This window comes from Drosophila nasuta, unplaced genomic scaffold (assembly GCF_023558535.2).
Source record: "Drosophila nasuta strain 15112-1781.00 unplaced genomic scaffold, ASM2355853v1 ctg59_pilon, whole genome shotgun sequence".
NCBI classification, from domain to species: domain Eukaryota; kingdom Metazoa; phylum Arthropoda; class Insecta; order Diptera; family Drosophilidae; genus Drosophila; species Drosophila nasuta.
In genome coordinates, this window is record NW_026869604.1 from 1 (window position 1) to 15,165 (window position 15,165).

General features: G+C 41.6%; 2 protein-coding genes and 1 long non-coding RNA gene across 4 annotated transcripts; all 3 read right to left on the minus strand.

The window, feature by feature from the left end:
• Window positions 1–6,474: 6,474 nt before the first annotated feature.
• Window positions 6,475–7,684, minus strand: LOC132798012 (uncharacterized). The gene is made up of 3 exons (XM_060809743.1): window positions 7,121–7,684; window positions 6,829–7,013; window positions 6,475–6,753 (listed from the first exon to the last, which is right to left on the minus strand). The coding sequence occupies exons 1-2, from the start codon at window positions 7,386–7,388 to the stop codon at window positions 6,883–6,885; spliced, it is 399 nt and encodes a 132-aa protein (XP_060665726.1). The 5' UTR covers window positions 7,389–7,684; the 3' UTR covers window positions 6,475–6,753; window positions 6,829–6,882.
• Window positions 7,685–10,601: 2,917 nt separating this feature from the next.
• On the minus strand, window positions 10,602–11,412 carry LOC132798014 (uncharacterized). Its single transcript, XM_060809744.1, has 2 exons — window positions 10,981–11,412; window positions 10,602–10,808 (listed from the first exon to the last, which is right to left on the minus strand). Exons 1-2 carry the CDS (start codon window positions 11,395–11,397, stop codon window positions 10,791–10,793), a joined length of 435 nt encoding a protein of 144 aa, XP_060665727.1. The 5' UTR covers window positions 11,398–11,412; the 3' UTR covers window positions 10,602–10,790.
• Window positions 11,413–12,697: 1,285 nt separating this feature from the next.
• On the minus strand, window positions 12,698–13,959 carry LOC132798013 (uncharacterized). Of its 2 annotated transcripts, XR_009633859.1 has the most exons (5): window positions 13,785–13,959; window positions 13,602–13,718; window positions 13,460–13,539; window positions 13,325–13,402; window positions 12,698–13,251 (listed from the first exon to the last, which is right to left on the minus strand). It is a non-coding gene; the product is annotated as an uncharacterized LOC132798013 (long non-coding RNA). The 2 variants fall into 2 exon arrangements; XR_009633858.1 differs by having other exon boundaries at window positions 13,602–13,955.
• Between the last annotated feature and the right edge of the window lie 1,206 nt (window positions 13,960–15,165).

Here is a 15,165-nt window from a genome sequence, read left to right on the forward strand (position 1 = left end):
ACCGCCTCAACCGTCACGACCACTGTCTGCAGCTCCTCGGCCGTGAGGGCGCAGGGCGTTGCCCACCGTCCGTAGGAGTAGGTGCTTGCAGACTTCACACCTGCCTCCCATAGTCCTCCGAAGTGAGGAGCCCTCGGCGGTATGAACGCAAATTCGCATCCGCTTCTTGACGCGAAGTCGCGAACTGCGTTCTCCTCGGCCTCGACTCGCCTCCTCAGCTCCTCCAGATGGCGACTTGCTCCGACGAAGTTCGTCGCGTTGTCGCAATGGACTCGGCTCGGGCATCCTCTTCGACCAACAAACCTTTGGAAAGCCATTAGAAATGCATTAGTTGACAGATCGGATACAATTTCTAAGTGAACCGCTTTTGACGCAAAACAGACGAACAAAGCTATGTACGACTTGTACGGCGGCTTTCCGCGAATCCTATAGGTAGTCTCAACTGGGCCACAAAAATCTACGCCACAAATTGCAAATGGGCGGAGCGCTCGAAGTCGATCAGCAGGCAATTTTCCCATTATTTGCGTAAGCAGCCGAGGTTTGCATTTAAAGCAACGGATGCATGATTGTACTGTCTGACGACAAAGCTCTTGAGCATTGACTAACCAAAGTCCTTCTCTGAGAATGCTCACGAGCGTTCTTGGGCCAGCGTGACAGTTGGTCAAGTGAAGGTATCTCACATAGCTGCGAGCAAATTGTGATCGCTTCGACAAGAGGATTGGAAACTTGTCATCATTTGAAATAGGAGCATTTACCAGTCGCCCCGACTCGAAACAACGAAAACGAACACCAAGATCCTTCATACTCATGTATGAAAGGATTGAGTCGTTGTAGACTCGAGCTCACACGTGTACTCTTACGAACCCTTTCTATATCGTCTCAGAGTTCGAAATCCTGCATTACTTTTACTACTTTGCTGAATGCTTCTTTTAGTTCTGATGCCGTTGGAACCAGTTCAAATTGAACTGTTTTGTCTTTGCATCTTCGAACGAAGCTGAACACATAAGCGAACACTCTCAACAGACTAGTGTGCGACGAAAACTTTCGATCGAGTCCACTAGATCTGACTTTACCACTATAGCTGTCAGTCCAACAGCTGTTTTGCGCACTTCAAATTGCGCGTCTCTTCAGAGACGAAATGGTGGTTAACTGGCCATGCGTCCTGTGGTTCCATCAAGAATGACGGACCACTAAACCACATTGACAAAAATAAAATCAAAATTAAATAATATTAACTGCCGCAATTGTCGGTCAAAATATTTTCTACTGCCGCAATTCCGGCCAAATCATATTATATTATATGTTACAAATATATTTTCGCTATCGCTGTTTGTTTGTTAAAATATTGTTGGCGCCGTTGCTTGCTTGCCTACATTCTAATATACATACATATACATACATTCTAATATGGATACATATACATACATACATTGCTGCTTGCTATCCCTCTCTTAACGGTCGCGCGCCGATCATACGTTTGCCACCTCATTCCTACTACCGCTGCTGCCCCCTCTCTCCCATATATACACATATATGTATGTGTATGTATGTGTCTCTATTGAGTGTCTTCGTTGCATACATTCGTATGTACATGTGTATGTACATACGTATGCACGAGGACTTAGTCGCTTCGCTTCTCTTCTTTTCTCTTCTCTACGTCTCACACACTCAGACCCTTCACAGTCGTGTTAAATTCGCCGAACATAGCGCAAGTGCTCGGAAAAGCAAAAACAAAATCAAAATCTCTGACTTTGTCGTGTGTGTTGTCGTGTGTGCTTTAATTAATAAATAATTTGTCTGCCAAAAAGGTATTTACATTACAACATTACATGTACTTATACATACATATACACCCAATTAGTATATTTGTTTTCTTTGAATTGAATTGAATTGAATTATACGTATTTTAAAATTGTTAAATATTGTATGTGTGCGGCAGCAGCAGCAACAACAACAACAACAACAACAACAACAACAACAACAAAAACAGCAAAATGGCGAGTTGGCGATATAACTATCGACAACGAAAGTCGTGCCGTCGACTAACAAAATAAAAAACTCTTTACCTAGAAATTAAAAATAAAATCAAAATTAAATAATATTAACTGCCGCAATAGTTGGCCAAAAATTTTCTACTACCGCAATTCCGGCCAAATCATATTATATTATATGTTACAAATATATTTTCATTAAGAACACAAAGTTAAGTTCCAACTGCCACAATATTGGCCAATATATGAATAGATTGTTGCAATTTGCGGCCTAATGTGTATCTAGAACAGACTAAAAGGATACTGATCCTTCAGAACACAAAGTTAAGTTCCAACTGCCTCAATATTGGCCAATCTATGAATAGATTGCCGCAATTTTTCGGCCTAATTTGTATCTAGATCCTCCAAAACATACAGCCAAGCTTGACCTATTCTCACCTAAAAACAAGCTTATAATTTCAGTAACCGTTTTGTGAAACCACAGGCAAAGAAATGAAATTCACTTGCGTACGACTTTCACAGACTTAGAGGATACTGATCCTCCAGAACACAAAGTTAAGTTCCAACTGCCACAATATTGGCCAATATATGAACAGATTGCTGCATTTTTTCGGCCTAATCTATACCTAGATCCTCCAAAACATACAGCCAAGCTTGACCTATTCTGACCTAAAACAAGCTTTAATTGCAGTAACCGTTTTGTGAAACCACAGGCAAAAGAAACGAAATTCACTTGCGTACGACTTTCACAGACTAAGAGGATACTGATCCTCCAGAACACAAAGTTAAGTTCCAACTGCCACAATATTGGCCAATATATGAACAGATTGCTGCATTTTCGGCCTAATCTATATCTAGATCCTCCAAAACATACAGCCAAGCTTGACCTATTCTGACCTAAAACAAGCTTTAATTTCAGTAACCGTTTTGTGAAACCACAGGCAAAGAAACGAAATTCACTTGCGTACGACTTTCACAGACTAAGAGGATACTGATCCTCCAGAACACAAAGTTAAGTTCCAACTGCCACAATATTGGCCAATATATGAACAGATTGCTGCATTTTTCGGCCTAATCTATATCTAGATCCTCCAAAACATACAGCCAAGCTTGACCTATTCTGACCTAAAACAAGCTTTAATTTCAGTAACCGTTTTGTGAAACCACAGGCAAAGAAACGAAATTCACTTGCGTACGACTTTCACAGACTAAGAGGATACTGATCCTCCAGAACACAGATTGCTGCATTTTTCGGCCTAATCTATACCTAGATCCTCCAAAACATACAGCCAAGCTTGACCTATTCTGACCTAAAACAAGCTTTAATTTCAGTAACCGTTTTGTGAAACCACAGGCAAAGAAACGAAATTCACTTGCGTACGACTTTCACAGACTAAGAGGATACTGATCCTCCAGAACACAAAGTTAAGTTCCAACTGCCACAATATTGGCCAATATATGAACAGATTGCTGCATTTTTCGGCCTAATTTGTATCTAGATAAAAATCAAATGCCGCAATTATTGGCCTCCACCTACTACTGCTGCTAAATTGGTCGGCTGCCCAAAAGAGGCCTTACGCTTACAAGTCACCGGCAATAGAAGATCCGTATCTCACGTGGACCACTAGATGGCATTTGTGAGTAACTGCAAAGGACTTTCCCCATTACTTGAATTTACCAAATGAAAGTCAAATCCTTTGTGGCCGTTTTAAACTCATGCCCGCAATAGGCGCGCATGTTTATATAAAAACAAATAACAACAACTTTTAAATAAGGTTTTGTGAAATACATAACTGAAAAATCCAGTTACTGTATGAGCATCCTGCTTTAATATTAAACTGTCACTTAGTTGACAAACATTACTAACTTAACTTAACAACTCAACTTAACTTGATTTAACTTGACTTGACTTAACAACTTAAGTTAACTAATTAACTAAATAAATAAATACAATTAATACTAAACTAAATTAAATAAAACAACACCAAACTATACTAGCCACAAACTGCCTCTTAATCCAATACAAAATATCAAACCGCCACTGAATTTGGCCAATTTAGCAATTTTCGGCCTAATCTATACCTAGATCCTCCAAAACATACAGCCAAGCTTGACCTATTCTGACCTAAAACAAGCTTTAATTTCAGTAACCGTTTTGTGAAACCACAGGCAAAGAAAAGAAATTCACATGCGTACGACTTTCACAGACTAAGAGGAAACTGATCCTTCAGAACACAAAGATAAGTTCTAACTGCCTCAATATTGGCCAACTTATGAATAGATTGCCACAATCTTTGGCCTAATCTGTACCTAGATCCTCCAAAACATACAGCCAAGCTTGACCTATTCTGACCTAAAACAAGCTTTAATTTCAGTAACCGTTTTGTGAAACCACAGGCAAAGAAACGAAATTCACTTGCGTACGACTTTCACAGACTAAGAGGATACTGATCCTCCAGAACACAAAGTTAAGTTCCAACTGCCTCAATATTGGCCAATCTATGAATAGATTGCCGCAATCTTCGGCCTAATCTGTACCTAGATCCTCCAAAACATACAGCCAAGCTTGACTAATTTTGACCTAAAAACAAACATAATTTCAGTAACCGTTTTGTGAAACCACAGGCAAAGAAAAGAAATTCACATGCGTACGACTTTCACAGACTAAGAGGATACTGATCCTCCAGAACACAAAGTTAAGTTCCAACTGTCACAATATTGGCCAATATATGAACAGATTGCTGCATTTTTCGGCCTAATCTATACCTAGATCCTCCAAAACATACAGCCAAGCTTGACCTATTCTGACCTAAAAACAAGCTTTTAATTTCAGTAACCGTTTTGTGAAACCACAGGCAAAGAAACGAAATTCACTTGCGTACGACTTTCACAGACTAAGAGGATACTGATCCTCCAGAACACAAAGTTAAGTTCCAACTGCCACAATATTGGCCAATATATGAACAGATTGCTGCATTTTTCGGCCTAACTTGTATCTAGATAAAAATCAAATGCCGCAATTATTGGCCTCAACCTACTACTGCTGCTAAATTGGTCGGCTGCCCAAAAGAGGCCTTACGCTTACAAGTCACCGGCAATAGAAGATCCGTATCTCACGTGGACCACTAGATGGCATTTGTGAGTAACTGCAAAGGACTTTCCCCATTACTTGAATTTACCAAATGAAAGTTTAAACCCTTTGTGGCCGTTTTAAACTCATGCCCGCAATAGGCGCGCATGTTTATATAAAAAAAAACAGATTGCTGCATTTTTGGCCTAATCTATACCTAGATCCTCCAAAACATACAGCCAAGCTTGACCTATTCTGACCTAAAAAAGCTTTAATTTCAGTAACCGTTTTGTGAAACCACAGGCAAAGAAACGAAATTCACTTGCGTACGACTTTCACAGACTAAGAGGATACTGATCCTCCAGAACACAAAGTTAAGTTCCAACTGCCACAATATTGGCCAATATATGAACAGATTGCTGCATTTTTCGGCCTAATCTATACCTAGATCCTCCAAAACATACAGCCAAGCTTGACCTATTCTGTCCTAAAACAAGCTTTAATTTCAGTAACCGTTTTGTGAAACCACAGGCAAAGAAACGAAATTCACTTGCGTACGACTTTCACAGACTAAGAGGATACTGATCCTCCAGAACACAAAGTTAAGTTCCAACTGCCACAATATTGGCCAATATATGAACAGATTGCTGCATTTTTCGGCCTAATTTGTATCTAGATAAAAATCAAATGCCGCAATTATTGGCCTCAACCTACTACTCCTGCTAAATTGGTCGGCTGCCCAAAAGAGGCCTTACGCTTACAAGTCACCGGCAATAGAAAATCCGTATCTCACGTGGACCACTAGATGGCATTTGTGAGTAACTGCAAAGGACTTTCCCCATTACTTGAATTTACCAAATGAAAGTTTAAACCCTTTGTGGCCGTTTTAAACTCATGCCCGCAATAGGCGCGCATGTTTATATATAAAAAAAAGTACAAAAACCTGCAACAGCATAATCGAAATCCAGCACAAAACACTTAGCACAATTCCAACAGAAGCTGCGCAGTGAGCAGCAGCAACAGCGGATGGCAGCAGCGGCTGCGCCAAGTGCACGGGTGACTGATGATGAGGATGACGATGTTATGAAGCAGAGAGCTTACTCAAGCCAGCAGCGCCCAAGGCGTAAACAAGTGCAGCAGCAGCACAGTCAGCAGAAACAGCAACAGCACCAGAAACAGCAGCAGAAATGGCAACAACAGCAAAAGCAGCAACAACAGCAGCAAAATCAGCGTCAACAGTTCCAGAAACAGCAACTACAGCAGCAGCAACAACATCAGCAGGAATAGCGTCAACAGCAGCAGGATCAGCAGAAACAGCAATTACAGCAGCAGAAACAACAGCAGCAGCAAATTCACCAGCAGATTATGGCCCAAAATATGTCAATGTTTAAAAAGTTAAACGACAGAATTGACTCGTTGTTTAATGTGTTTAATGCGTTCCTTCATATGCAAGGAAAAGAATCAATTAAAAACAATTTAAACAAAATATATTCAAACCAGTACTCGCAAATAAATGACGCTATTATGGACGTCGATTACACTTCAGCAAATGATCAAATTTATAATGCATAATCATATAAATGACGCTACATTGTATCCGAGCCTGGCCTCTGGCCCAGGTTCAATCCCAAGAACCAGAATGCTCTCAGATCCAGTTAGCCAAGAGCCCCTTAAAATAGCTTTCTGGAATGCCTGTGGTGTAAAAAATAAAATAAATGAACTGGAAATATACATCAGGCAGAAATCAATTGATATAATGCTACTCACCGAAATACGAGCGCCAATCAACGACAGTGTGTTCGAATTGCCGGGATTCGTAACTTACTTTGCCGTCAATCCGAACACACACCGCAAAGGAGGTGCTGCCCTCATGATACGTTGTGGCATCAGGCATTCGGCACTACAGCCAATAAACGAAGACTCGATCCAATGCGCACCAATACTGTTGAAATCTGAGAGCAAAAAGAGTCATTAATTATAGCAGCAACATATTGCCCACCGCCGTTTAAATGGACCAAGGAGCATTTCACTAAATTATTTAAACACTTTGAAAACTTACCTGGTGATACAGCGGCCCGCTTCCTCCTATGCGGGGACTGGAATGCCAAGCATTCATGGTGGGGAAATCCACGTGCGTGCCAGAGGGAAGGGCATTGTACGAGGCTATCCATGCAAGCCGCAGGTACAATGTCCTGGCCACCGGTGGTGCCACCCATTATCCGCACGACAGTAGGAAGCGCCCGTCGGCCATTGATTTTGCCATCACCAGTGGCATTGATGGCAAAATCACAAACATTTTGTCCAGCACTGACCTGAGCTCTGACCATTTGCCGCTTATGATTGAACTCTGCGATAGTGTAAATACAAATTTGCGCTGTCACAGAGTCAATTCCAGGCTGTTGGCCAGAGGCGCTGATGTCAGATGCTTCCAGACGACACTTGAAAACTCCATACACCTGCAACTGAGATCAACGTGGCCACTGATATAGACGATGCTGTGAGTATATTATTGCGAAATATACAAACAGCTGCAGATGACGCGTCGACGCGAGCAAGACCATCAAATTTTGGCAACGGACAGCGAAACAGCCAGAGACAGCGACATGACCAAAACCTGGAATTAGATAACGACGTTAGAGTACTATTGAATGAGAAGAAATTATGCAAACGTTACTTACTTTTGACTCACACTCCTGAGGCCAAAAAAAATTATCGGGCTGCTCAAAATCGCCTCAAAAAGCGCTGGAAAAAGAAGAAACAAAAACATTAACAAACTATTCGAGGGCATAAATTCTCAGGATCCATATGCAATACAGAAATTATGGAAACTGACAAATCAAATCAAAAAGCAGCCGCAAACAAATCATCCATTAAAATACTCTACAAGCACTATTGACCCGGCCGGCAATGCCACTGAAAAACAAGTAGAAAGCTACAGTCGAGTGTACTCGACTGTGAGATACCCGCTACCCATTTTGAATAAAATAAATATAATTTGCGGTATTTTCTCAAAATATACCGAATATACTGCAAAATACTAAAAATATACCAAATGGTATATTTGGTATATCGAAATAGTACCGCATTCAAAATATACCATAGACGGCACAATATACCAGATTGTCAGCCAAAGCAACTAAGACCCCTAGTAAGTAGGCGTTTTTGCCCATACAAAAATATTTCTTTTATAACTTCGACAATTTTATCTGATCGCAACCAAATTTTCAGAAATCATAACTACTATAGTAGTTATTATATATACCAAAATTCGGAACTCTAGCTTTAAAATTACGCTTGTTATTCGATTTTTTGTTTTGCGGGGGCGGAAGTGGGCGTGGCAAAAATTTGAAACAAACTTGATCTGCGTGCAAACATAACAAATGTTGTCGAAAAAATTATAGCTCTATCTCTTATAGTCTCTGAGATCTAGGTGTTCATACGGACGGACGGACAGACACACAGACGGACAGACGGACAGACGGACAGACGGACATGGCTATATCGTCTCGGCTGTTGACGCTGATCAAGAATATATATACTTTATAGGGTCGGAGATGCCTCCTTCTACCTGTTACATACATTTCCTGCCGGCACAAAGTTATAATACCCTTCTACCCTATGGGTAGCGGGTATAATTATATGGACGAAAACGACAGATGAGAAAGCTGAGGTATTTGTCTCCCAGCTGGAAGACAGATTTACACCAGCTCTCTCAAACACGGAGGATGAACGCATGGCTATCAGAGATGACTGGCGTAAGCGACACCAGCATTTGCAACAAATGAACTTTAAACCAGTTACATTGACTGAAGTGAAAATGGAAATTGACGCACTACATCCGGCCAAAGCACCTGGATATGATAAAATTGAAAATAAATTAATAAAATTGCTACCGCAGAAGGCGCTGCTATATTTAATACTTATTTATAATTCAATTTTGCGCCTAGGATACTTCCCAAACTGTGGAAATATGCCGAGATCACGATGTGTCTCAAGCCTGGCAAATCTCCAGAAGATGTGGCATCCTACAGGCCAATCAGCCTCATATCCGGTCTCGCAAAGCTCTTTGAAAAACTTCTGCTCAAACGGCTGTTCGAGCACAAAGACTTTGCCTCTGCAGTGCCCAGCCACCAATTTGGCTTTCGACGCGAGCATGGCACGGAACATCAGCTGGCCAGAGTCACTCAACATATACTAAGAGCCTATGAAGAACGTCAATACTGCTCGGCCATATACATCGATATATCGGAGGCGTTCGATAGAGTGTGGCATGAGGGCCTGTTAAGCAAAATCATTAAAATACTGCCACTAAATTTATACACAATTATAGAAAGTTACCTGACTGATCGCACTTTTGCAGTCAAATGCAACGACGGAGTTACATCCAGAGTCGGCTGCATATCAGCTGGTGTACCACAGGGCAGCGTGTTGGGACCGATCTTATACACAATTTACTCGTCAGATATGCCGCTACCTTTGCTCACTCAAAATCGACGCCATCTGGGGCCGAATGATAGGTCAATGCTGCTGTCTACATATGCGGATGACACTGTCATCATGTGCTCCGCTGTTCTTCCGGCCAATGCAATAAATGAAACACAACAGTACCTGCACCACTTCATTAAATGGTCAAAGAAATGGTGCTTCAAAATAAATGCGACCAAGACAGCACATGTGATATACACGCTGCGAGACCTAAACGAACGAGATAGGACGAGAACGATTACAATAAATGGTCATGAAATTAAAATACAATCCATACACACTTACCTGGGCGTCACACTTGACCGAAAACTAACGCTGGCCACACACGTGACAAGACTGTGCGTAAAACCAGGGCAAGAGCTATGAAGCTGGGCTGGCTCCTTGGGCGAAACAGCAAATTGGCAAAGGACTGCAAAATGCTACTGATTAAGCAGCTCATCATGCGAATTTGGAAATACGCTCTATCTATCTGGGGCGCGCTCACCTCAAACTGCCAGATCATTCGTTTGCAGCGGCTGCAAAATAAAATAATTCGTAAATCGCTAAATGTATCTTGGGCAATAAGAAACGAGTGCATTAGAAATACATACCAGTTGTGCACAATTGATAGCGCGTTTCACGTGGCCAGTGAACGCATGGCGAAATCACTGGCGGCACACCCTAATCCAGAGGCTGCAAAGCTGATTAGAGAGCCATTGATTGTGCAACGCTTGCAAAGGCCCAGATACATGGAGCAGCTCGAAAAATATATTAGGCCACTGAGCACAGTTCTAAATGCAAGCATAACTAATGCAACACACCTGCAAATGCAAGGCGAGCATCTGCGCATAGAACTGAACCAGACATATGACCAGCAAATTCTGCGAAGGCAGATTCGGCCGCTGTTACCGACGCTGATTCGTATCCAGGAGGAGTACGATGAAGCCAAAGCGAACGAGCAACGTCAACGCGAATTGGCGCAGCGACAGCAACAAACTGGCACACAGACATCTGTGAAATTAAAGGAAAAAGAAATTAATCAACTGAAACGCAAATACATAATGGAATACTCACCAGAGAAGCGATTATGGAGCATATATGTGGCCAGCCATTACAAATTCAAAAATTAGTACTGCCGGATATCACAGCAGAAGAGCAGCAAAAGCTACGCATAAAGCCGCCAGAACGTTTCTGCGAGTCAACTATAAATGCGCTCCGCAAACGTTTTAGGGATGGCCTTCTTACCAGATGCGACGCGCTGGAGATCACGAGAGGACAGCCACCTGGAATTAAAAGAATTATAGTACCTGATTTAACCATGGACGAGCATTTGGCGCACCTCGAATGCACAATGCAAACAAATGACGAGCTACAGACGGAGCAGCAGCAAATACAAATCATCTGCATTGAAGATTCGCCAACACTGACTAATTCTCAACCACATTTACCACTTACCCAACACGAGGCGACAGGTCCAAATTTGGTGCCGGCAACTCCAGACGAGACGCTTGACAATGGCCTAGAGCTGGTGAGCAGACGGCTGGAGCGCCTTCTGGACGAAGAAGATCCGCCTGCTGAGGCATCGCAAGCAACGCAAACTGCCAACAAAAATGCAGACGCAAGCAGAAAGGCCAACGTAACACACAAAGCCCAGCAATGGCGGCAGCAAGCCTCTAATCCTAGGATGGGCCGCCACTGCCAGCCTTGTAAGTATGCCTGCACTGGCCTCACTGCGAGTTTCTCTTTTTCAGACGCGACGACGGCTGCGCACACCAGCAGACAGATGCTCCATTCGCCGCTCAAACTGCTGCTCTCAGCCAAGACGATGGCCAAGCAGACTCCTTGAAGCCCGGCAATCCACTGTGAGGCCATTATGGGAGCCTCTTAGCATCCAGGAGACGACCACTGGACCACTGCCAGCGTCCAAACGCTGAATGATGACCAGCCAGCAACCCGTTCGTGGCACCTGTTGCGCCCTAGAGAGCGCACTGCAACCCAATCCAGACGCGAGGCGGCCAACAGACGGCCGCCCTGAGGACAACTCCGGATGCAGACAACTCCAGCCACTACAAAAGAAGGAAGAAAATCAGAAATTATATTATGCTAAATATATACTGATTGATACTTACCGGCAACTCATTCTGCAAACACCAATTTTACATCCAATTGGTGAATGCAGAGTCCGCGAGAGGTGATGCTCCAGTGGAGGCGACCATGCTGGATGCCCCCGGCACCTTTTGGATTTTTCCTGCAAGATTAGATTTTTAATTTAAATTTTTATAAATTACCTGTTGTTATGTTGTTTATATTTTTCTTCTTCTTATCTATGTTCGTACATGTCACAGGGTGACTCAATGTTAGTACGCAAAAAGACTCGTGTAAAATAAGTGTAAAGTACCAGTCTTGTATCGATTAATCGTTTGTGAGCCCGCGAAGGCAGCGCTATTTAAAATATGTATTTAAACTAAATGTAAATGTAACAAATTAACAGCCCAATGTTAGCCATTCAAATTTATACGTTGCTATGTAAAGTAATACAGATAAATTGTAAAATAAAGGCCCTCCAGTAGCCGAGATCAGTTGCTGGAGGCGAGTCGTGCGCCCACGCGCCCAACTTCGAACCGAAGAAAAAAAAAAAAAAAAAAAAACACTCACTGGAAAACCTCACTGGAAAACAATAAAACCTTCAGTGAAGTTGTACGTGGCAGCAGCAGCAATGTCCGTACTCAGATTCCAGCTGACAAATACTTACCAAAAGCCAATAAACAAAACAGTAAAAGCAACAACCACTCCAACAGCAACATAAAACAGTTCCAATACATCACCAGCAGCAAGCACACCCAACAGGCCACAGCATGATGCAACAAAATCACCAAAGCACAACAGACGGCAACACAAAAAGCATCAACAGTCACCTACAAGATTGCGCATGGACGCGCAACTCGAAAGTATGGCCGTGGAAAAGCCCGAAATCCTGCACAAAGGCACGCGAAAAGTATCAACAAAAGTTGCGCCTCGAGCAACAGCCATCTCCAGTTGTTGATCCTCCAAGTGCAACAAATCCACAGCCAACATCACCTGCCACCGTTGCCAACTCGCCAGAAACGAAGAAAATGGACTTCGCAAACAGCTCTATTTCAAAAATCATTGAACAAAACACAATGATGTGCAGAAAGATGGAAAAAGAATCGATTATTTGTTCAATATTATATCCGATTTTATTTCAATGCACAAAGGAAATAAAATCGTTCAACAAATACAAACATCACCAGTACAGCACCAGGTCTCACATGAAAGTGCAGACATCTCTATGGAGCTGCAAAATCTTCTAGACGATTTCAAAACACAATATGAGTAGGCGCAATCCAGAAAGAAGATATCCAAATCCAGCCCCAACCAATCGCACAATTGCCTCTCGTACTGGCAACCAGAATGGCGACTCTTTTAAAATCGCATTCTGGAATGCCAGCGACGCTCAGCAACAAAATGAAACAAATGAAGCCATGCATGAAAAGAAAAGAAAACCATATTAAGATGATAATCAATACTACAACTACAGCCAATCCAATTACCTTAAAAGTGTCAGAATCCAAGACGTATGCTGCAATCAATCCATATTCGCACAGAAAATGTGGCACTGCCACTCTCGTATGCGCGGTTATTAGCACCCAATACTCCAGCCATCCAAAGAAGCATTTCTCCAGTCATCTCCGATTGTCCTGTTACCTGCAAATAAAAAGAAAAAAGATATCGTTTTATTGCGCCTATTTAATGCGCACTCGTAATTAGATGCTCTCACATTTTGGCTACAGATGGAGCAACACACTTCTCGCTTGACAACAGAAAAGGCCATCGGCATTTGATTCCGCGATTCACTCTGAAACAAAAACAGACAAATTAAATTTCGCTCAATAATTAAATCTCCATTACAGACCACAAACAAAACTGATGCATCTACACTGTCCCACGAAGCACTTGTGGTACAGTGCCCAGCTCACTCACACAGACGGCGACCTAGAACATAAACAACAACGTCAAAAATGCAGCCACTCCCAAGATACACACATTATACTTACGATGCTCACCGCACGCACCACTCCACGCAGCAACTAACCTGGGGCAGATGACTTGCTGCCTCACAAATCCACCAACGGGCAAGTGCAGCACGCTTGCTCACTCTCAGAGACGGCGACCTAGAAGAAAAGAACGACAACGTTAGCAAATACAGCCTACACACAAGATGCAAATGACGTACTCACAATATCACCACAAGCACCACCACATGCAGCAACTAACCTGGGGCAGAAGACTCACCGCCTCACACATCACGATGCCACCACACACACCACTACACGCAGCCAGATGACTTGCTGCCTCACACTATCACCAACGGGCAAGTGCAATACGCTCGCGTTGTTCATCCAACAATGCGAGCACAGACGACGCCCAATTCGGCGCAGATCCTAGACGAGACAAGCGGGGCAGCCGCGCGATGGCTACATGTTTGCCATAATGAGAAAAGCTGTAAAACAACATTTATTTTAACTTTTATATTTAAAAATTTGCATAAGCGTTGTTTGTTTACCTTTATAAACGTAGTGTTACCAGAAATTGTTACTAAATAATTCCATGTTCAATCTAGTATATTCTATCGTTGCCACTCAAATAATGTCACCACGTAACTGTCATTTCTACTTATCGTTACCAATATCGGAACGAGTTTTAAAACAAAAATATTTATTCTAATTTTTGTAACTAAAAATTGTATAAGGATTGCATTGTTTTACCTCTTCCAAATGTATTGTGTGTATGCAACCAGAATTGGTAACTCAATATTTATGTTAACTCCAGTATTTTATAATAGGCGTTGCCACTACAATTTAACATTGCTCACTGTTAAGTTTGCCCGCCAATCTTCAATATTCAAATTATTCCTAGAAGTTGCAGAAAAATTGTAATATAAAAAGGAAAAATAAAAATAAACCTTCAGTCTGCGTGCTGAAGGAACAGTATTACCATTAAAAAATTTTACCAATCCTCACTAATATTAACTTACTTACCAACCATGTCACTAAATATACACACCGACAAACATCAATTTTAGCGTTACCAACTTGTGATAGCGGCAGAGTTCAGCTAATATAAAAATTACACAAGAGACATTAATAGTAATTTAAAAATTGTAACACTAAATCTAAAATAATAAAATATTGTTAAGTCTAATCTAAACCATCTTAACTCCTAAACTAATCTGATACTATGTCCAATAATTAAAACTATAGCTTTATAAGATACAATTGTACTTAAACCTAGCTTATAAGAAGCGTCAATTACTCTAAAACTATGTTCATTTAACTTAACACTAGCAACGTAACGGACAACATTTATCTAACTTGTACTGAATGTTAACGTAATGCCAATTCCAGCAGGCAACATTCTCCTGTATACATTATCCCTAAGACCATATAATTGTTTAAGTTGCTATAAGAGTAATATTACAATAAATTTTACCTTCAGTTGCTTCCGACTGGCGGGTTAATTATCATCAAAAAATCAAAAAATTATAAAAATGTATGTTAGTTTAGAGAATCGATTTTAAACAATGTATTTGGAAATAAAATTATGTTACATACAGAACAT